General features: G+C 46.7%; 1 protein-coding gene and 1 pseudogene across 1 annotated transcript; both read left to right on the top strand.

The window, feature by feature from the left end:
- Nucleotides 1-5,492: 5,492 nt before the first annotated feature.
- On the top strand, nt 5,493-6,788 carry LOC147976449 (uncharacterized; annotated as a pseudogene).
- Nucleotides 6,789-7,550: 762 nt separating this feature from the next.
- On the top strand, nt 7,551-8,463 carry LOC125554070 (MFP1 attachment factor 1-like). Its single transcript, XM_048717683.2, has one exon. It carries the CDS (start codon nt 7,807-7,809, stop codon nt 8,209-8,211), a length of 405 nt encoding a protein of 134 aa, XP_048573640.2. The 5' UTR covers nt 7,551-7,806; the 3' UTR covers nt 8,212-8,463.
- Nucleotides 8,464-22,655: the final 14,192 nt, after the last annotated feature.

Below are 22,655 nucleotides of genomic sequence, written 5' to 3'. Positions count from 1 at the left end.
AGGTAGCAAGTGGTAAAAGTGAGCACAAACGGTATTGCAATGCTAGGAAACAAGGCCTGGGGTTCATACTTTCACTAGTGCAAGTTCTCTCAACAATAATAACATAATTGGATGATATAAAAATCCCTCAACATGCAACAAAGAGTCACTCCAAAGTCACTAATAGCGGAGAACAAACGAAGAGATTATGGTAGGGTACGAAACCACCTCAAAGTTATTCTTTCTGATTGATCTATTCAAGAGTTCGTACTAGAATAACACCTTAAGACACAAATCAACCAAAACCCTAATGTCACCTAGATACTCCAATGTCACCTCAAGTATCTGTGGGTATGATTATATGATATGCATCACACAATCTCAGATTCATCTATTCAACCAACACAAAGAACTTCAAAGAGTTCCCTAAAGTTTCTACCGGAGAGTGAAAGTGCAACTATCCCTGGGTGGTTTTGGTAATTCCTAACAACATATAATTCATTGAGCTAATGCTATTTCAAGATAAACATTTCAGGAAAGCTCAATGATTGGCATGGCATGGATGAGAAAAAGTGGATCCCTCAAAATGCTAATGACAAAGAATTGGCTCAAGCTCAAAGCTTAGGACTCTACATCTTTTCATTTTAAGTGATCCAAGATCACATTGAGTCCATAGGAAAAGCCAAGACTATTAAGAGGGGATGAGGTGTTGCCTAATGGCTTTCTTGCTCAAAGTGCTTAGTGATATGCTCCAAAAGCCCTCTACTACTTTCTCACATCCACATATGTCCCAAACCAAAAGTCAAACTCGGCCCCACCGAAATTTTATATCTGGCGCCATCGAGTTCAGTTGACATAGCCACTGCCAGAAACCCTAGTCTTTTCGGTTTCATCGATAGGGATCTCGGTCTCACCGAGATGGGATTGTAATCTCTTTGTTTCCCTTCGTAATGTTTTGGTCAAACCGAGATTAGCGATCGGTCCCACCGAGATTGCAATGCAAACTCTCTGTTTCCCTTTCGTAATGTTTCGGTTCAACCGAGATGACCGAATCGGTCCCAGCAAGTTTGCCTGACCAACTCTTTGTTAGTCCATTACCAAAATCGGTCTCACCGAGTTTGTGTAATCGGTCTCACCGAGATTACGTTATGCCCTAACCCTAACAAAATCGGTCCCACCGAGTTGACATGTCGGTCCCACCGAGAATCCTAACATTCACATTTTGAACTAAATCGGTCTGACCGAGTTTCATGATTCGGTCCCACCGAGTTTAGTGATTTGTGTGTAACGGTTAGATTTTTTGTGGAGGCTATTTATACCCCTCCACCCACTCTTCATTCATGGAGAGAGCCATCAGAACATGCCTACACTTCCAACATACATTTTCTGAGAGAGAACCACCTACACTTGTGTTGAGGTCAAGATATTCTACTCCAACCACATAAATCTTGATCTCTAGCCTTCCCCAAGTTGCTTTCCACTCAAATCATCTTTCCACCAAATCCAAATCCTGTGAGAGAGAGTTGAGTGTTGGGGAGACTATCATTTGAAGCACAAGAGCAAGGAGTTCATCATCAACACACCATTTGTTACCTCTTGGAGAGTGGCGTCTCCTAGATTGGTTAGGCGTCACTTGGGAGCCTCCGTCAAGATTGTGGAGTTGAACCAAGGAGTTTGTAAAGGCAAGGAGATCGCCTAATTCGTGAAGATCTACCCTAGTGAGGCAAGTCCTTCATGGGCGACGGTCATGGTGGCATAGACAAGGTTGCTTCTTTGTGGACCCTTCGTGGGTGGATCCCTCCGTGGACTCGCGCAACCATTACCCTTTATGAGTTGAAGTCTCCATCAACGTGGATGTACGATAGCACCACCTATCGGAACCACGCCAAAAATCTCCGTGTCTCCAATTGCGTTTGCACCCTCCAAACTCCTCCCTTTACCTTCATATGCAATTGTTTTACTTTCCGCTGCTATACTCTTAGAATTGCATGTGTAGGTTGATTGCTTGACTTGTGCTAAGTTGCTAAAATCTGCGAAGAACTAAAATTGGGAAAAGGCTAGATTTTTATTTGGTCAAGTAGTCTAATCACCCCCCTCTAGACATACTTTCGATCCTACAAGTGGTATGAGAGCTTTGGTCTCCATTTGCTTTGATTTCCATAGCTTTTGGTGGTCATAGCCTTGGTTTCACAACCTAGGAGAGTATGGCGTCTAGCGAGGGAAATTACCACCGTAGAGGTCCTTACTTTGATGGTACACATTTTGCTAGTTGGAAACATAAGATGAAAATGCATATTCTTGGACATAACCCCGCCGTTTGGGCTATTGTGTGTATTGGCTTGCAAGGTGAATTCTTCGATGGGAGAGAACCAAACCGTGAAGCTACCACGGAAGAGTTGAAGATGCTACAATACAATGCTCAAGCTTGTGATATTCTCTTCAATGGATTATGCCCTGAAGAATTCAACAAAATCAGACGTCTTGAGAATGCAAAGAAAATTTGGGATACTTTGATTGATATGCACGAAGTTACCGAATCTGTCAAGGAATCCAAATCGGATGTGCTTCAAAGTCAGCTTGAGAAGTTCAAAATGAAGTATGGTGAAGGCGTCGCTGAAATGTACTCTAGGCTTGCTCTCATCACAAATGATATTGCTAGCTTAGGAAGTGAAGAGATGACTGATAGATTCATCATCAAGAAGATCCTAAGAGCCTTGGATGGAAAATATGATACCATGTGCACATTGATCCAAATGATGCCCAACTACAAAGATCTCAAGCCAACAGAAGTTATTGGAAGAATTGTTGCTCATGAGATGTCACTCAAGGATAAGGAAGAGCTTCACAACAAGTCAAGTGGTGCTTACAAAGCCTCTTGTGATGCTCCCACATCATCAAGTGAGAAGCAAACCTTCAATGAAGAATTGAGTCTAATGGTGAAGAACTTCAACAAGTTCTACAAGAGTAGAAGCAAGGAAAGAAGTTCCAAGTCAAGGTCCTACAATGACAAAAGATCTTCTAGTCGTGAGCGCAATTGCTACAATTGTGGAAGACCCGGACACTATTCCAATGAGTGTACGGCTCCCTACAAAAGAAGAGAAGATTCTCCCTACAAAAGAAGAAGTAGAAGAGAAGAATCACCATCAAGAGAGAGAAGGAGTAGAGATTATCGTTATGAACGAAGACCCTCTCGGAGAAGCAAGGAATCAGAAAGGAAGGACAAGTCATCAAGGAGCTACACAAAAAGAAGACATCAAGCTCATGTTGGTGAATGGGTATCCGGTTCCGACTCCGACAATCACTCCGAAATAAGTTATCACTCCGACTCCGAATATACTCAAGACGAAGGTGTTCCCGGACTAGCACTTGTGACAACCAACTCCTACGACATATTTGATTCACCAAATGAAGGAATTGGAAGATGCCTCATGGCTAAAGGTCCAAAGGTAACACACCCCGAGTATGTTGATTTCAATAGTGATGTAGATGATTTGCTAGGAGATGATGATTTACTTGTTGACAACTCTAGTTATGAAAACTATGATGAGCTTGCTATTAATCATGATAATCAAGATAAAACGAATGACGATGATAGGAAGGAGATTGGGCGCCTAACTAAAGAACTAAACACTCTTAAGTTAGCTCATGAAACTACCTTGGAAGATCATCGAGAACTTTTAAAGACTCATGATAAGCTACGCTTTGAAAAGCTCAACCTTGAGCAAGAACATGAGTTTTTAAAGTCAATCAATGATGATCTTCGCAAGAAAAGTTCTTCTCATTGCCAAGCGTTTACTCTTGTCTACTTACATGCCACAAGTTAAATCTAGCAACAAGAATAAGAAAGATTCTTCATCTGGTAGTAACAACAATCATGCTAAACCCAATGTTGTTGCTTCTAGTAGCTCTCTTGATTCCACTAATGATTCTCTTAGCCAAGTTACACTTGAGCAAGAAGATAGCTTATTGAAGGGAATTATAGAGAAGGGTGTTTACAAGAGCCTTGCCGGAAGTAAGCAATTTGAGGAAAATGTACGCAAGCAAGGAAGACACCAGAAGAATCAAGGTGTTGGTTCTGAACGAAAGTTCAATGCCAATGGAGTTGAGTGGGAAGAAGATCAATACCCCAAGACGAAGTTTGTTCCTCAACAAGAGAAGTATGATCCTACTTCTTTCAATGGAACACAATCTCAAGATGATCTTCCACCACAAGACCACAAGCTAAAAGGCAAGCACAAGCTTCAAGAGGAGATTGATGCATTCGAGGAAGCACCTAAGGCCTTGGTCAAGTGGGTTCCCAAGACTACATTACGTAAACGAGTAAAGAGACTTGCCGGTAACAAGATTGAACTACGTATTGAGATACCGACGATCGAATCTCGGGCAAGTAACATACCGATGACAAAAGGAACACCGTATGTTGTTATGCGGTTTGACCGATAAAGATCTTCGTAGAATATGTAGGAGCCAATATGAACATCCAGGTGCCGCTATTGGTTATTGACCGGAGACGTGTCTCGGTCATGTCTACATAGTTCTCGAACCCGTAGGGTCCGCACGCTTAACGTTCGGTGACGATCGGTATTATGAGTTTATGTGATTTGATGTACTGAAGGTAGTTCGGAGTCCCGGATGAGATCGGGAACATGACGAGGAGTCTCGAAATGATCGAGACGTAAAGATCGATATATTGGACGACTATATTCAGACATCGGAAAGGTTCCGAGTGATTCGGGTATTTTTCGAAGTACCGGGGAGTTACGGGAATACGGGGAAGAAGTATTGGGCCTCATGGGCCAAGTGGTGGAAGAGAGGAGGCCGGGCGTGCGCCCCCCCTAGCCCAAACCGAGTTGGACTAGGGGGGCGCCCCCCTTTCCTACTTTCCTCCCTCTCCTTCCTTCTCCCCTTCCCCCTTCCTTTCCTCCTCCTAGTAGGAGTAGGAAAGGGGAGTCCTACTCCTACTCGGAGGAGAACTCCTCCTCCTGGCACGCCCTAGGAGGGCCGGCCGGCCTCCCCCCTTGCTCCTTTATATACGGGGGCAGGGGCACCCTATAACACAACAATTGATCTGTTGATCTCTTAGCCGTGTGCGGTGCCCCCCTCCACCATAATCCACCTCGGTTATATCGTAGCGGTGCTTAGGCGAAGCCCTGCGTCGGTAGCTTCATCAACATCGTCACCACGCCATCGTGCTGATGAAACTCTTCCCCGAGCTCTACTGGATCGTGAGTTCGCGGGACGTCACCAAGCTGAACGTGTGCTGAACGCGGTGGTGCCGTACGTTCGGTGCTGAGGATCAGTCGATCGTGAAGACGTACGACTACATCAACCGCGTTGTTATAACGTTTCCTCTTAATGGTCTACGAGGGTACGTGGACGACACTCTCCCCTCTCGTTGCTATGCATCACCATGATCTTGCGTGTGCGTAGGATTTTTTTTGAAATTACTACGTTCCCCAACAATTGTTGCCAAGTGTTGTCCTTCTGTCTTGGATTTCTTTAGCTACACTTCTATGATTGTCAATAGTGTTAATGATTCTTGCAAGCGACATGATCAATTAGCCCAAGCACACCATGATAATCTTGTGCAGAAATTGGAGAGTGGAGAAATTTTTACAGGGAGAGGGAAGAACCAACAAACTAACCTTACAAGACCCGGTGATACTAGGTGGGGCTCACATCATAAAACCTTGTGTCGTCTTCATCAGATGTGGTATGCAGTGCTAGAGGTATTGGAAAATATGTCTGATGATGCCACTAACACGTCACAAAAAATCACATCACGAGGTTTGAGACGTCATATGGAGAGCTTTGAGTTTGTGTTTATACTGCATCTAATGATCAAATTGTTGGGAAAAACTAATGATCTATCACAGTGCTTGCAAAAAAAGAACCAGAAAGGTGTTCGTGCTATGGGCTTGATTCAGACCACATCATAGAAACTTAATGAGATGAGGCATCAGGATTGGGATGAGTTATTTGAAGAGGTAAAGGCCTTTTGTCTCCAACATAACATCATTATTCCAAACATGATGGAAACATTAGCTATTGGGGGCCGTTCCAGAGGTCGCGGCGGCCAATTGGTAACTCACTTACATTATTACAATCATGAAATATTTAATGTGGTGCTTGACCAGATTATTGTTGAGTTCAACAATCACTTTGCTGAGAAATCTACTCAACTATTGAGATGCATTGCTTGTCTTGACCCAATAAATTCTTTTGTCAACTTTGATATAAATAAGCTGGTTGAACTTGCTCAGATGTATGGTGCTGATTTCTCAGAATATGAGTGCAGAGTTCTTAGGGGCCAACTTGAGACATTTGTCACTGAAGCTAGAGCTGATACTGAATTTTTAAGATGCATTGATCTTGGCCAGCTTGCTATGAAGATGGTTCAAACAGATAGGCACACACATTTTCAATTAGTATATCGTCTCATTGAATTGGCCTTGATTCTGCCTGTCGCTACATCAACCGTAGAAAGAGCTTTCTCAGCTATGAGCATTGTCAAAACTGAGTTGCGGAACAAGATGAATGATGAATGGATGAATCATCGTATGGTGTGCTGTATTGAGTGTGATGTATTTGCAAGCTTTGATGATATTAAGATTATACAATGCTATCAAGAAATGAGAAAACGCAAGGGGCTACTACCTCGTGCACTTCGTGACAATGGTATTTTTTCTCAAAATATCATACGAACAATTGATTTTAGTATATGTCCACTGTCCTAATTTTAAATACTCGATTTTATATTTACAGCTCCAGGTCCTTCTACTATTGCTAGTGAAGAAACAATGGCCTAGAATTAAGCAAGTCTTCATTAATTTGGTACCACATAATGTTTGCAAAAATGCACTTTGTTAAATTATTTGTTTTATCGAATTTTCTCTTGTGGTAATAATGAATTTATATTTCATCTTTAATGTGAATTTGTGGCATACTTCTAGAACACGTTGGTGTGCATGCCATTTGACGTTATTTTTAGTCAGTTAGTTTTAGCCCTAGGCTTTGAAAAATCCTGGCTCCGCCTCTGGGTCGGGGTACGGACTTCAGGGTTTTAAAGGTTAGGGTTCCTTTTGCATCGGCCTCTACAACCTTAGCTTTGTTTTAGACTTCACTCGCGACTAGATGGCATGGAGAAATGCGAGTGCGTCCAAGCTCCAGAGGCGACACGACAGGGGCGTCCATGCAAACAGAGAGACAGACTGATCTTGGGGCAACTGGGCCGCGTGCACGTCAATAATGTGCCACCGTACCATGTTGTAGGCCGACCAGTTACGGCCAGGCCCAGCTACCGAGTCCAAGAGCCCAAGAGTGGCACTGCTATCATTGGAAGGAATTGAACCGATTCAAAAATACCGTATATTGAAGGCCATAAATGCTCCCCGATCATATCTCATCATCCCACGATCTTATCCCGATCCACCCAGATTTCCTTCCTACCATTCCCGGCCCGATTCGAACGTTGCGAAATTCAAACCTCCAACGAAAACCGAGAGGAAGCGGCAGACGGGCCAACAACAAACCCACCGTTAAAAAGGCCACCCACCGACGCCGCATCCTCCTCCACAAGAGAACAGCCTCCTCCCCCCCTTTCCGTGGCACGCGGCCGCGAGAGGACTGGCCTCCTCTCCTGAAGCCACGGCAACCCCCCGAACAAACCCCCAATTACAACGACGCACCACCGCACCGCGCCCCATCCCCGTCCCCATCGCCACCGCTTTTAAATCCCCACCGCAAACGGACCGAACGGCCGGCCTACCCACCCCCTGCCGCTCCCTGCCTAGGGTTTTGAGTCCCGCCCCCCCTCCGCCGCGCACCATGGGCCCCGACGATCTCCCCAAGGCCGCCGCCGCCGGTGCCGAGGAGGCCGCCCCGTTCTCCTTCAGCATCTGGCCGCCGACGCAGCGGACGCGGGACGCCGTGGTGCGGCGCCTGGTGGACACGCTGGCCGGCGACACCCTCCTCTGCAAGCGCTACGGCGCCGTGCCGGCCGCCGACGCCGAGCCCGCCGCGCGGGCCATCGAGGCCGAGGCCTTCGACGCCGCCGCCGTCACCGGCGGGGCCGCCGCCTCCGTCGAGGAGGGCATCGAGGCGCTGCAGCTCTACTCCAAGGAGGTCAGCCGCCGCCTCCTCGACTTCGTCAAGTCCCGCTCCGCCGCCGCCAAGGCCGAGCCGCAGGCCGAGGAGGCGCTCGCCGTCAAGGAGGAGACCTCCGAGGCCTGAGCCCCGGACGAGAACCGTTCGTTTCGATTATGCTTCGAGATAAAATTCATTTGCATCTAGAGTTCGTGTGCGGCGTTGGCCTCTGCTTGGGATGAGTTGCCTGTAGGTTGTTCGCGTGCCTGTGCTGTTATTGTTCTTTCAGTAGCTGCTGGTTACCTTTTTTTTAGTGTGTTCGTTTATTACTTCCGTTTGTATCTGTGAACAAGAATTATCTTCACCTTGTCGTGGCAATGATCCAAGATTTGACCGGAATATCTGTCACCAAGCTTCTCAGATCAATACATATTTTATAATTCTGTAGCATAATTTCAGACTGAAGGTGTGGAACAAGGCCCAAATTATGGGCAATCCACCCTTCGTTCTAATGGCAGTAGTGTGTTCTGAACCCCGATCATGCTTGTATTTGAATTTTCTGTGCTAGTAGGGACACATTTGATTAATGATGATTATGGTTTGAGCAATCATAGCATTGTGTCTCACTTTTAGTATGCTCTGTCTTTCGCCTTTTCTATCTCTTAAGCAAGGGATAATGATTCATATCTGACTGACCATCGAAATCTCAAGCATCTCAAGTAACCTACTGGTCGAATTCTGAGACTCGAGAGTCAAGCCCTTCTGTTTCAAAACCTCTGAACTCTGATCAGTGATTTTAGTCCAGTCGGGTAGTGTAATGCATATGAAGACATCTATCTAATTGCTGAATATGCAGTACGCCAATCAGAACATTGTGCCTCTCAGTCCTTCCATAAATTTATGGAAAGGAACATTGTGTCTCAGTCACTGCATTGAAGGAGTTTTACTAGTTGGTATTTTTGTACATTTTGAGTCAGTATTTGCTACTCTGGCGATTATCTTGTAGCAAGGAGTCTTCATATCTTGCCGTTGCTAGTGAAGGCCAAGTATTATTCTCCTTTCTGCTTTCAGTAAATCTCGAGTTCATCATCTTTTAAATGATGTGATATAGAATAGCAATATTTTGTAGCGAAAATAAACAGATTAAAGCATGCTTCTCTTTTCTTTTGCCCATCACTTGACTGAGAACGTCTCACTCGCGAGTTTGGTGATGCTATAGCTTTCTAATACCTGTCCTTAGGATCAGTTGGACCAAAATAATGGAGATCTTGTCATTCTTGGATGGCGATCGTCTTGTTCTCGACCAGTCTGGCTGACATGAAACGTTGTTGTTTAGCCAGTTTCTACATAATTAAATATGGTTTAACTAGTTTGAAGATGGAGACATAATGTCTTCCATGATTGGTATGCTCCATTCGCAAGAGGTCGCCCTGTGAACCAAAGTGGAACCTCTCTTGAAACTGCCGGTGCTTATATTCTTCCACGCTTAACCTGCATGAACTGATACAATTTTTTTTCTTTTTTCTTTTTGATAACTGTGTATTTTCTGGATCCATCCAGTTCAACAAACGTTTTGCAGAAATTGGTGCTTGCTGGTGAGCTGGTTGCTTGGTTACTTTGAGTTTGATCATTCATTCACAGAAGTGGGGTTTGTTGTACCATACCAAAGCTTTCTGGTGGCTGTAGTTTGCAGTTTGCTTGGACGCCTTCTCAACCGAAATGCAGCACGAGCACTAGCAGCAGTGCTGTACTCCACCACCCGAAGCTTGCAGTTTGTGTAGTCGTGTTGTCCAGCTGCCGAGCTTGGTAGGTACGTTCCCTGGAGCTTGGCTATATCCATATCTCGCTTGCTTTCAGTTCCAGACAATAAACATGGCATGCTTCGGGGACCTTCTGGGGTCCCGTCGCGTCGTTGTTTTTAACATTGTCATTAGCAAGCAGATAGGTTCCACGCCTCTGTGTGACGCTGATGTGATAATGCCACGACTGCCTAGTTCCATCTACTCGAATAGAAATGCAGTCCTGGTAAGCGTAAGGAGGATTGTGCAAGCAGACGCAGCTTATCAGACGTTAGCTCCAACTGGTTAGCTCGTTCAGGTTTGTACCACTTGGGCTTTGCTTCTGAATCCCTTTTCACGTAAGTGTGTTTGGACAGGAGCTTAAGCATTGCGTTGCCAGGGGACTGGATCGTTCTAAAAATATACTCTCTTTGATCCATATTACTTGTCGTAGCTTTAGTATCGATTGACCAGCCTTAAGTCAAATATAAGTTTCTTTTTTGAAACAAAGCAAAAGACTTGCTATTGTTATTGATTAAGGAGTAAGAATTGCCCGGTTAGTTAACGGAAAACCGGGCTAAAACCGGTACAACCAGACCCACATGATATGGGCACCACTGGCTAACCTGGCCACCGATATGGAACACAGAGCTACGAGGAAGAAAGGCATCCACCGTGGAGTCTCAAGTGTCATCGTCATCACGTGTGGCCATCGGTTGCCCCCGAACGAGCGACTCCGACTTCACCATGGAGCTCATCATCGGAGCCAACCCGCAAAACAGCCACGACGACACATGTCAACAGATGGCCACACGTGCAAGCAAACCGATAGCTCCAACTTTAACGATGAGCATCGCAAGGAAAATATGTAAGACTTGCACCCAAGTCCCGAGAGTCAAATATAAGATTAAGGTGCAACATTAACCGTTCTGGCACACAATCAACAATACCATCAGGAACACGCTTATGTTCATCAATCAATAGTTTAATGTCGAATCAATACCATGCGGTTCTAAAAAAAACAGTAACGTGCACATGTTCTCAAGATTATAATACAAAATAGTTTAATGTTAAGTATTCTTTTTTTTTGCGGGGAAAAGAGAGCTTTATTAATCTGTCAAAGAGGCTGCGGCACAGTCAGCCATGAGGCTGGTTACCAGCAACCCGGGGGGGGGGGGGGGGGAGGGGGGGGGAGTTCATCCAAACCTCCGACACCTCTAGTGCACATGCATGCCTAGCACATAGATGGGCCGGGACATTGGCGTGTCTCTTTACATGACGAATAGAAAAACTAGAAAAATTTGAAGCTAAACCCTCAATATCAAGCAACACCGGCGCTAATAACGAGCGCGAAGTACGGCGCGAGTTCCAGAGTTGGACAACCTCCGAGCTGTCGGTTTCCAGCTCGACTCGCACATAACCTCGAAGCTGGGCAAAGATCACTCTCTCCTGGAGAGCTAGCGCCTCCGCCACCAATGGATCAGTAACACCCTGGAGTGGCTTGCACCAGGCACCGAGGAATGATTCAGATGTTCTGGCAACACCTCCCAGCCCGCATATATTGGCCTCCACAGACAGGCCCGCATCTGTATTAATCTTGATACAATCATTCTCAGGTGGCCTCCATCCATGTCCTGGTAGGATCTTTGCATGCTGGTCCGGTAATTCTAGCAGTGCCAAAGCCTCCCTAGTCTTTTTCATTGAAATAATAGGATTCAAGCTCGCCCGATCATGAGTTATATTGTTTCTTGAGGTCCAGATCGCCCACATGACAGTGATGATTTTTGCTTGATCCCTCTCATCGAATCTGGGGTCACATAAAATGTCCCTAGACCATGTTGAGTATTCGAACGGGGCAACTTGCCGTATGCAAAGTCAAAACCCGAAAATGACAGTGTGTATTTTGTGTTTATACCCCTCCCATCAAAATTGCTCTCAGATCACCTCACCCCCTCCCGGTTTCTTCTCTCTATATTGTTCTTCTATCCCAAGCCTTGCCTCCACCATGCACCCCCCCCCTCCCCCCTCCACCGTCCATCCAGTGGCGGATCTAGGATATTAGCATTGGGGGTGCCAGATAGTGCAATTTAATCTAAATATCATCATAATCCTAGCAAATACTCCTCAAAATAGCATCATATTGTCGGAAAAAATAGTGTCTAGGGTATAATATAAAGTAGACTGCAGATTTAGTGGGGGTGCCATGGCAGCCCCCAGATCCATCCAACTCTGAGCAGAAATGGAATGTGAATGATAAACAAGAATTGTAACTGATCGTAGAAGTCCATGTATGTCATCAAAGTTTAGGAATGTTCCTTTGTTTTTAATAGAATTCCATGTCCATTTCATGAGTTTGCCGTAGGCGGATTCATGATTGGCGCGGGAGAAAATTGTTTGGTGCTTTGTATCGATGGTGAAGTTTGGTCCATGAATTAGGGTTCGTGCTATTGATGCTTGGATTGCACGGACAACCAAATCACACGGGAGAACCCCTTTTTTGTGTCAATTTTAACATCTGCCTTTAATTGGTTGGTTTAAATATCCAAAAGAGGGTTCAATGTTGATGACGTTTTTGTAATTTCGAAAAGCACAACAAACATTCTCGTACAGAAGTATTATAATGTTGTTGATTGAAAATATTTTTATTATTAGAAAAGAAACAAAATGTAATGTTGTTGGTGCGTGTTCTATTTGGAAATTGCCGCAACGAGCGCTTAAAGGATTTAAGGGCTTACAATGGTAGATAAGTCTGTATTTTCTTATTTACTCACATACTCCCTTCGTTTATAAATATAAGACCTTTTAGAGATCTCAATATGGGTGACATACTGATGTATATAGACATATTTTATAATATAGATTCATTCATTTTGCTTTATATATAGTCAACATTAAAATCTCTAAAAAGCCTTATATCTAGAAACAGAGGGAGTAATTATTTTCTTATGCACCCCTCCGTTCCATGTTAGTTGTCACATCATTTTAAAAACCCAATAAAATACATTATTACATATCTAAAAATTAATCTTTTAGTGAACCAAATGGATGGTTAGGTGGATAGTGATATCCACGGCCCATCAAGGTTCAAATCCTGGTGCTCGTATTTATTTTAGAATTTTCGGCAATGCACGTTCAGTGGGAAGATGATACTCCCTTCATTTTTATATACAAAGCCACTATGAAATATACGTTTTGCATCTATACAAGGCCACCAACAGTAATCGTGACAAAATTAATGATATTTTCTTGTGGTAGCAACATGTTTAATAGTTGCATGCATGCAGTCATAATGGCAGTCAACTATTTCCTCCACTCAGTTTTCTTGCATGCATGTGGGGTATTAATGATCCCAATAAACGAAAAGAAAAAACTGACTTTCAAAGCAGACATTAAATTTTACATGGATACCTGTAATTTGAGTTTGTGGCCTTGTATATAAAAATGGAGGGAGTATGCCGGCTTAGTCTCTCAGATGTGCTCATAGGAATGGGTGTATGTGTGTTTGCGTCCGTACTGTGTTTAACTTTTTTTACTCTTTGAGTGTTATTTCTAATAATTAGCGAGTGTTTGGGCTTTGATCATCGATGGGTGAGATGGATAATGGCATGTGTCACCTCGGTGAGATACGTGGTAAAAATTAATGGAGCCCGTTCAGATTCATTTGCACCGTCGCGAGGGCTACGACAGGGAGATCCTCTTTCACCATTCCTCTTTCTCTTTGTTGCGGACGGACTAGCGGCCTTGCTGAAGAAGGAGGCGCAAGAGACACATATTTCACCACTGAAAGTGTGTCCTAGGGCACCCGGGATTTCACACCTATTGTTTGCCGATGATACACTTTTGTTCTTTCGTGCAACAGAAGGTGAGGTGCAGTGCATCAAGGGAGTACTGGATGTTTATGCTAATGCTACCGGACAATTAATTAATCCTCAAAAATGCTCCATCCTTTTTGGTGAACATTGCAGTCAAGGTGACAAGGATAACGTGGTACGTGTATTGGACGTGCAGAATAGTAGCTTCGAAGAGAAATATTTCGGACTTCCCACTCCTAATGGGCGTATGAGTAAGGGTCGTTTTCAGAACATCCAGGAAAAGTTTACAAAGAGGTTCATCATGTGGTGTGACTCGATTTGTAACGCCCGGGTAATTAAGCTACAGTAATCCCACGCTAATGGAGCCACGTTACCTACGTTACTGTTGCTAATCGGTCGTTAGATCAAAACCGGACCAAAATTCAAATTCAAACTTTGGTAAATAATAAAAGTTTTCAAACATTGAAATAAAAATGTTTGGTTTGTACTAAATATTACATAGATAATTGTGGTGTAGGAGACCCAGTTTTATAAAATGCATAAATATTTTAAACTGAATTGAAACACAAGAGAAAATAAATAAAAGAAAGAAAATACGAAAAAGGTCAAAGCAACAACAAAAAAAGAAGAAGAGAAAAGTCCCCCCCCTCCCTGGGCCGTGGCCCAACTGGGCCAACCCACCTAGCCCAGCCGGCCCACCCCGGGCTATAACCCCCCCCCACTGCCAGAAACCCTAACCCCATCCCCCCACTCTCCCCACGATCCCCTTCCCCCCCCCCACGGCGCGCCCCCATTCTCCCCTGATCCAGATCGGATCGGGCTCGACGCCGCCGCCTCGCCCTCATCGCCACCGAACGCCGTCGCCCCCCCTTCCCCTCCTGGACCTCGCCGGCGCCCTTCCCCATCGGCCTGCATCCTCCTCGCCGGAGCCCGTCCCCGGTGCCACCCCGACGCCCTGCGCCCGCCCTCCGTCGTCCGCTACTGCCTCGCCGCCCCGCCTGGGCCTCGTCGGAGCGCTCCCTCGCCGGACCTCCTCCCCGTCTCCGTCGGTCGTCCCTGGCCTCCTCCGCAATGGCTTCCTCAAGCCTCGCCGCCCCCCTGGTCTCTACTCGAACGTGAGGCCCGCCTCTCCTCTCTTCCCTCTCTGTCCGGCGTCGCCTCCCGTTCGTCCCCGTGCGCTAGCACGAGCAGCTCCGCCCCTGACCTCCCCCTCCGTGGCCGCGGTGTGCGCGCGACGCGCCTGCGCGCCCGTCGCATCCCCGACGGCTGGCCGTGCTTCGCTACTCGTCGGAGGCCGCCAGCTCGCGCCGCGCCTCCCGCCATCTGCGGCCCCACGCGAACCCCGCCGCTGCTGCGCCGCTCATTGTCGTTGCGCACCGCGCTTCGCTACCCGCCTGCCGCTCGCGCCTTCGTCCCTCGCCGCTGCTGGCAGCTGCCGGCGCCCCGCCGGCCTCGCCCCGCCCCAGGCAGGCTGCGGCCTCCACGGGCGCCCGCCCCGCTCCCGACCCCGGGGTTCCGCCCGTTAACCCGCCCCGCGGGGTTGGCCTAGTGCCACTGACGAACGGGCCCCACGCCCTGAAAATGTTTGATAAAAAAAGGATTAAAAAAACTAAATAAAAATATTAATTAATCAATTAATTAATTAACTTAATTAATCCTAATTAGATTAGCCTAATTAACTAGTTTCACCTAATTAACTTTCATTAATTAACATAACTAATCTGTTTAACTAAACTAATTAACCTGGTTAATTAGATAACAGACAATGACATGTGGGTCCCGCTGGACCCACCTGTCTGTTTGACTGGTCAACCGACCAGTTGACCTGCTGACATCACTCTGATGTCATGCTTGCGTCATCATTCACTGTTTTGGATAATGTTGGAATTAAATATATAATTAAAATCAGAAAATGATTTAAATCTTTAGAAAATCATATCTTTTAATCCGTAACTCGGATGAAAATACTTTGTACATGAAAGTTGCTCAGAACGATGAGACGAATTCGGATACGCAGCCCGTTCGTCCGCCACGTGTCCCTAGCATAGTGAACCTGCAACATTTCACCTCCGGTTCATCTCTCCGAAAACGCGAAACACCGGGGATACTTTCCCGGATGTTATCCCCCTTCACCGGTATCACCTAATACCGCGTTAGGGCACCCCTAGCACCGTTACTTGCCTTGTCATGCATCGTTATGCATCTGTTTGCATTATATTTATTGTTTCTTCCCCCCTCTTCTTCCGCTAGACACCGAGACCGACGCCGCTGCTACCCAGTACGACTACGGAGTTGACGACCCCTCTCTCTTGCCAGAGCAACCAGGCAAGCCCCCCCCCTTGATCACCAGATATCGCCTACTCTTCTCTATACTGCTTGCATTAGAGTAGTGTAGCATGTTACTGCTTCCCGTTAATCCTATACTGATGCATAGCCTGTCCTTGCTACTACTGTTGTTACCTTTACCTGCAATCCTAATGCTTAGTATAGGATGCTAGTTTATCATCAGTGGCCCAACATCCTTGTCCGTCTGCCATGCTATACTATCGGGCCGTGATCACTCGGGAGTTGATCACGGGTATATACTATATACTTTATACATGATACATGTGGTGACTAAAGACGGGTCGGCTTGTGGAGCACCCGCGAGTGATTCACGGATTGGGGGCTGAAAGGACCTTTGTCCCAACGGCCCTCTGTGTGGATCTTTGAGGCGGAGCGACAGGGCAGGTTCCGACCACCTAGGAGAGAGGTGGGCCTGGCCCTGGTCGGCGTTCGCGGATACTTAACACGCTTAACGAGATCTGGGTATTTGATCTGAGTTTGACCATTTGGTCTATACGCACTAACCATCTACGCGGGAGTAGTTATGGGTATCCCGGCATCGTGGTATCAGCCGAAGCCTTCTTGACGTCAGCAACGGAGCGGCGCGCGCTGGATTGGACTGGAACGCCACTAGGCTAGGTCTGCTTCCGGCCGCCCACGCAACGTGCAGGTGTGCTAAGGGCGATGGGCCCAGACCCCTGGGCGCTTAGGTTTAGACCGGCGTGCTGACCTCTCTGTTGGTCTAGGTGGGGCTGCGACGTGTTGATCTTCCGAGGCCGGGCATGACCCAGGAAAGTGTGTCCGGCCAAATGGGATCGAGCGTGTTGGGGTATGTGGTGCACCCCTGCAGGGAAGTTAATCTATTCGAATAGCCGTGATCTTCGGTAACAGGACGATTTGGAGTTGTACCTTGACCTTATGACAACTAGAACCGGATACTTAATAAAACACACCCTTCCAAGTTCCAGATACAACCGGTGGTCGCTCTCTCTCAGGGATACGAGGAGGGGATCGCCGGGTAGGATTATTGCTATGCGATGATACTTGGAGGACTTCAGTCTACTCCCTTCTACATGCTGCAAGACGGAGGCTGCCAGAAGCGTAGTCTTCGAAAGGATTAGCTATCCCCCTCTTATTCTGGCTTTCTGCAGTTCAGTCCACCGATATGGCCCTTTACACATTTACCCATGCATATGTAGTGTAGCTCCTTGCTTGCGAGTACTTTGGATGAGTACTCACGGTTGCTTTCTCCCCCTTTTCCCCTTTTCCTTTCATTCTGGTTGTCGCAACCAGATGCTGGAGTCCAGGAGCCAGACGCCACCGTCGACGACGACCCCTACTACACCGGAGGTGCCTACTACTACGTGATGCCCGCTGACGACGACCAGGAGTAGTTAGGAGGATCCCAGGCAGGAGGCCTGCGCCTCTTTCGATCTGTATCCCAGTTTGTGCTAGCCTTCTTAAGGCAAACTTGTTTAACTTATGTCTGTACTCAGATATTGTTGCTTCCGCTGACTCGTCTATGATCGAGCTCTTGTATTCGAGCCCTCGAGGCCCCTGGCTTGTAATATGATGCTTGTATGACTTATTTTTATTTGTAGAGTTGTGTTGTGATATCTTTCCGTGAGTCCCTGATCTTGATCGTACACGTTTGCGTGTATGATTAGTGTACGATTAAATCGGGGGCGTCACAAGTTGGCACAAAGCGGGAGAGAGGTGCTAATAAAGTCCATTGCCCAAGCACTACCTACATATCTAATGAGCGTCTTCATGTTGCCTGTGTCAACTTGTGATGATCTCACCCGCATGGTGCGTAACTTCTGGTGGAGTGCTGAAAAAGGGCGGCGGAAAACGCATTGGCGTGCATGGGAGAAGCTGATCCGACCGAAGTCACATGGAGGCATGGGGTTCCGTGAGTTCCGCTTGTTCAACCAAGCTTTGCTGGCACGCCAAGCTTGGCGAATCCTCTCAAACCCGGACAGTCTGTGTGCACAAGTGATGAAAGCTAAATATTTTCCATCTGGCCTCCTTGTGGACACTGTTTTCCCGTCCAACTCTTCACCAACTTGGCAAGCAGTGGCGCATGGGCTGGAGCTTCTGAAGCATGGTATTTTATGGCGGGTAGGCAACGGGCAATCCATTCGTATATGGAGAGATCGTTGGATCCCGAACGGTGGCTCTGGCAAGCCTATCACCGTGCAGGGGCGATGCCGTCTGAGAAGAGTTTCTGAGCTGCTGGATGAACGCGGTGCATGGCGTATGGACTTTTTACAACAATATTTCAATCCGGTAGATGTCGAGCAGATTGTTAAAATTCGGACTTCTCCACGGCTCGAAGAGGATGTCCTTGCTTGGGAACCGGAGCGTAATGGTATCTTCACGGTTCGGAGCGCGTACCGGCTTGCACTTGATGAACTTCTTCGTCCATCTTCAGTCGCAGCGAGCAGGGCACCGGACGGGCGACGAGCCGTCTGGGCTTTTTTGTGGAGGTGCCCTGCTCCTCCTAAGGTGCATGTGTTTGCTTGGCGGGTGGCGACGAACTGTCTGGCCACATGGACTAATAAACATGCGCGTAGCCTTGAAGTATCTAACTGTTGGAAATATGCCCTAGAGGCAATAATAAAAGCATTATTATTATATTTCCTTATTCATGATAATTGTCTTTATTCATGCTATAATTGTATTATCTGGAAATCGTAATACATGTGTGAATAATAGACACCAACATGTCCCTAGTAAGCCTCTAGTTGACTAGCTCGTTGATCAACAGATAGTCATGATTTCCTGACTATGGACATTAGATGTCATTGATAACGAGATCACATCATTAGGAGAATGATGTGATGGACAAGACCCAAACCTAAACATAGCACAAGATCGTATAGTTCGTTTGCTAGAGTTTTCCAATGTCAAAGTATCTTTTCCTTAGACCATGAGATCGTGTAACTCCCGGATACCGTAGGAGTGCTTTGGGTATACCAAACGTCACAACGTAACTGGGTGACTATAAAGGTAGACTACGGGTATCTCCGAAAGTGTCTGTTGGGTTGACATGGATCAAGACTGGGATTTGTCACTCCGTATGACGGAGAGGTATCACTGGGCCCACTCGGTAATGCATCATCATAATGAGCTCAAAGTGACCAAGTGTCTGGTCACGGGATCATGCATTACGGTACGAGTAAAGTGACTTGCCGGTAACGAGATTGAACGAGGTATTGGGATACCGACGATCGAATCTCGGGCAAGTAACATATCGATTGACAAAGGGAATTGCATACGGGGTTGATTGAATCCTCGACATCGTGGTTCATCCGATGAAATCATCGTGGAGCATGTGGGAGCCAACATGGGTATCCAGATCCCGCTGTTGGTTATTGGCCGGAGAGTCATCTCGGTCATGTCTGCTTGTCTCCCGAACCCGTAGGGTCTACACACTTAAGGTTCGGTGACGCTAGGGTTGTGAAGGTAAGTATATGCAGTAACCCGAATGTTGTTCGGAGTCCCGGATGAGATCCCGGACGTCACGAGGAGTTCCGGAATGGTCCGGAGGTAAAGAATTATATATAGGAAGTGCTGTTTCGGCCATCGGGACAAGTTTCGGGGTTATCGGTATTGTACCGGGACCACCGGAGGGGTCCCGGGGGCCCACCGGGTGGGGCCACCTGTCCCGGGAGGCCACATGGGCTGTAGGGGGTGCGCCTTGGCCTGCATGGGCCAAGGGCACCAGCCCCACTAGGCCCATGCACCTAGGGTTTCCATGGGGGAGGAGTCCAAGTGGTGGAAGGCACCTCCAAGGTGCCTTGGGGGGGGGAGGGAATCCTCCCCCTGGCCGCCGCACCTAGGAGTTCAGATCTCCTAGGCTGCGCACCACCCCCCTTGGCCCTCCTATATATAGTGGGGGAGAGGAGGGATTTCATACACCAGCCCCTGGCGCCTCCCTCTCTCCCCGTTACGTCTCTCTCGCGTAGTATAGGCGAAGCCCTGCTACTGTGACGCCCTGCATCCACCACCACGCCGTCGTGCTGCTGGATCTTCATCAACCTCTCCTTCCCCTTGCTGGATCAAGAAGGAGGATACGTCTCCCGTCCCGTACGTGTGTTGAACGCAGAGGTGCCGTCCGTTCGGCGCTTGGTCATCGGTGATTTGGATCACGTCGTGTTCGACTACATCATCACCGTTCTTTGAACGCTTCCGTGCGCGATCTACAAAGGTATGTAGATGCATCCAATGACTCGTTGCTAGATGAACTCCTAGATGATCTTGGTGAAACGAGTAGGAAAATTTTTGTTTTCTGCAACGTTCCCCAACAGTGGCATCATGAGCTAGGTTTATGCGTAGTTCTTCTTGCGCGAGTAGAACACAATTAGTTGTGGGCGTAGATTTGTCAACTTTCTTGCCGCTACTAGTCTTATCTTGCTTCAGTGGTATTGTGGGATGAAGCGGCCCGGACCAACCTTACACGTACGCTTACGTGAGACCGGTTCCACCGACTAACATGCACTAGTTGCATAAGGTGGCTGGCGGGTGTCTGTCTCTCCCACTTTAGTTGGAGCGGATTCGATGAACAGGGTCCTTATGAAGGGTAAATAGAAGTTGACAAATCACGTTGTGGCTTTAACGTAGGTAAGAAGACGTTCTTGCTAGAACCCTAATTCAGCCACGTAAAACTTGCAACAACAATTAGAGAACGTCTAACTTGTTTTTGCAGCAAGTGGTTTGTGATATGAGATGGCCAAAGTTGTGATGAATGATGAATGATCTATATGTGATGTATGAGATGTTCATGCTATTGTAATAGGATTCACGACTTGCATGTCGATGAGTATGACAACCGGCAGGAGCCATAGGAGTTGTCTTTATTCTTTTATATGACCTGCGTGTCATTGAGAAACGCCATGTAAATTACTTTACTTTATTGCTAAACGCGTTAGCCATAGTAGTAGAAGTAATAGTTGGCGAGCAACTTCATGGAGACACGATGATGGAGATCATGATGATGGAGATCATGGTGTCAAGCCGGTGACAAGATGATCATGGAGCCCCAAGATGGAGATCAAAGGAGCTATGTGATATTGGCCATATCATGTCACGTTTATTATTTGATTGCATGTGATGTTTATCATGTTTTGCATCTTGTTTACTTAGAACGACGGTAGTAAATAAGATGATCCCTCATTAAAATTTCAAGAAGTGTTCTCCCCTAACTGTGCACCGTTGCTAAAGTTCGTCGTTTCTAAGCATGCCGTGATGATCGGGTGTGATGGATCCTTACGTTCACATACAACGGGTGTTGACGAGCCTAGCATGTACAGACATGGCCTCGGAACACATGCAAAACACTTAGGGTTAACTTGACGAGCCTAGCATGTACAGACATGGCCTCGGAACACAGAAGACCGAAAGGTCGAGCATGAGTCATATAGAAGATACGATCAACATGAAGATGTTCACCGACGTTGACTAGTCCGTCTCACGTGATGATCGGACACGGTCTAGTTAACTTGGATCATGTAATACTTAGATGACTAGAGGGATGTCTAATCTAAGTGGGAGTTCATTAATAATTTGATTAGATGAACTTAATTATCATGAACTTAGTCTAAAATCTTTGCAAATATGTCTTGTAGATCAAATGGCCAACGTAGTCCTCAACTTCAACGCGTTCCTAGAGAAAACCAAGCTGAAAGATGATGGCAGCAACTATACGGACTGGGTCCGGAACCTGAGGATCATCCTCATAGCTGCTAAGAAAGATTATGTCCTACAAGTACCGCTAGGTGATCCACCCGTCCCACAGAACCAAGACGTTATGAACGCTTGGCAGACACGTGTTGACGACTACTCCCTCGTTCAGTGCGGCATGCTTTACAGCTTAGAGCCGGGGCTCCAAAAGCGTTTTGAGAGACATGGAGCATATGAGATGTTCGAAGAGCTGAAAATGGTTTTTCAAGCTCATGCCCGGATCGAGAGATATGAAGTCTCCGATAAGTTCTTCAGCTGTAAGATGGAGGAAAATAGTTCTGTCAGTGAGCACATACTCACTATGTCTGGGTTACATAACCGCTTGTCACAGCTGGGAGTTAATCTCCCGGATGATGCGGTCATTGACAGAATCCTCCAGTCGCTTCCACCAAGCTACAAGAGCTTTGTGATGAACTTCAACATGCAGGGGATGCAAAAGACCATTCCTGAGTTGTTCTCAATGCTGAAATCAGCGGAGGTAGAAGTCAAGAAGGAACATCAAGTGTTGATGGTCAATAAAACCACTAAGTTCAAGAAAGGCAAGGGTAAAAAGAACTTCAAGAAGGACGGCAAGGAGGTTGCCGCGCCCGGCAAGCAAGCTGCCGGGAAGAAGCCAAAGAATGGACCCAAGCCCGAGACTGCGTGCTTTTATTGCAAGGGAAGCGGTCACTGGAAGCGGAACTACCCTAAATACTTAGCAGGCAAGAAGGCCGGCAAAACAAAAGGTATATTTGATATACATGTAATTGATGTGTACCTTACCAGTACTCGTAGTGACTCCTGGGTATTTGATACCGGTGTCGTTGCTCATATTTGTAACTCACAGCAAGAGCTGCGGAATAAACGGAGACTGGCAAAGGACGAGGTGACGATGCGCGTCGGGAATGGTTCCAAGGTCGATGTGATCGCCGTCGGCACGCTGCCTATGCAT

This window comes from Triticum urartu, chromosome 4A, assembly GCF_056163025.1.
Source record: "Triticum urartu cultivar PI428250 chromosome 4A, HENAU_Tu73, whole genome shotgun sequence".
Taxonomy (NCBI): Eukaryota; Viridiplantae; Streptophyta; class Magnoliopsida; order Poales; family Poaceae; genus Triticum; species Triticum urartu.
The sequence above is the reverse complement of the archived record's forward strand: the minus strand, read 5'-3'. Positions and strand labels throughout refer to the sequence as shown.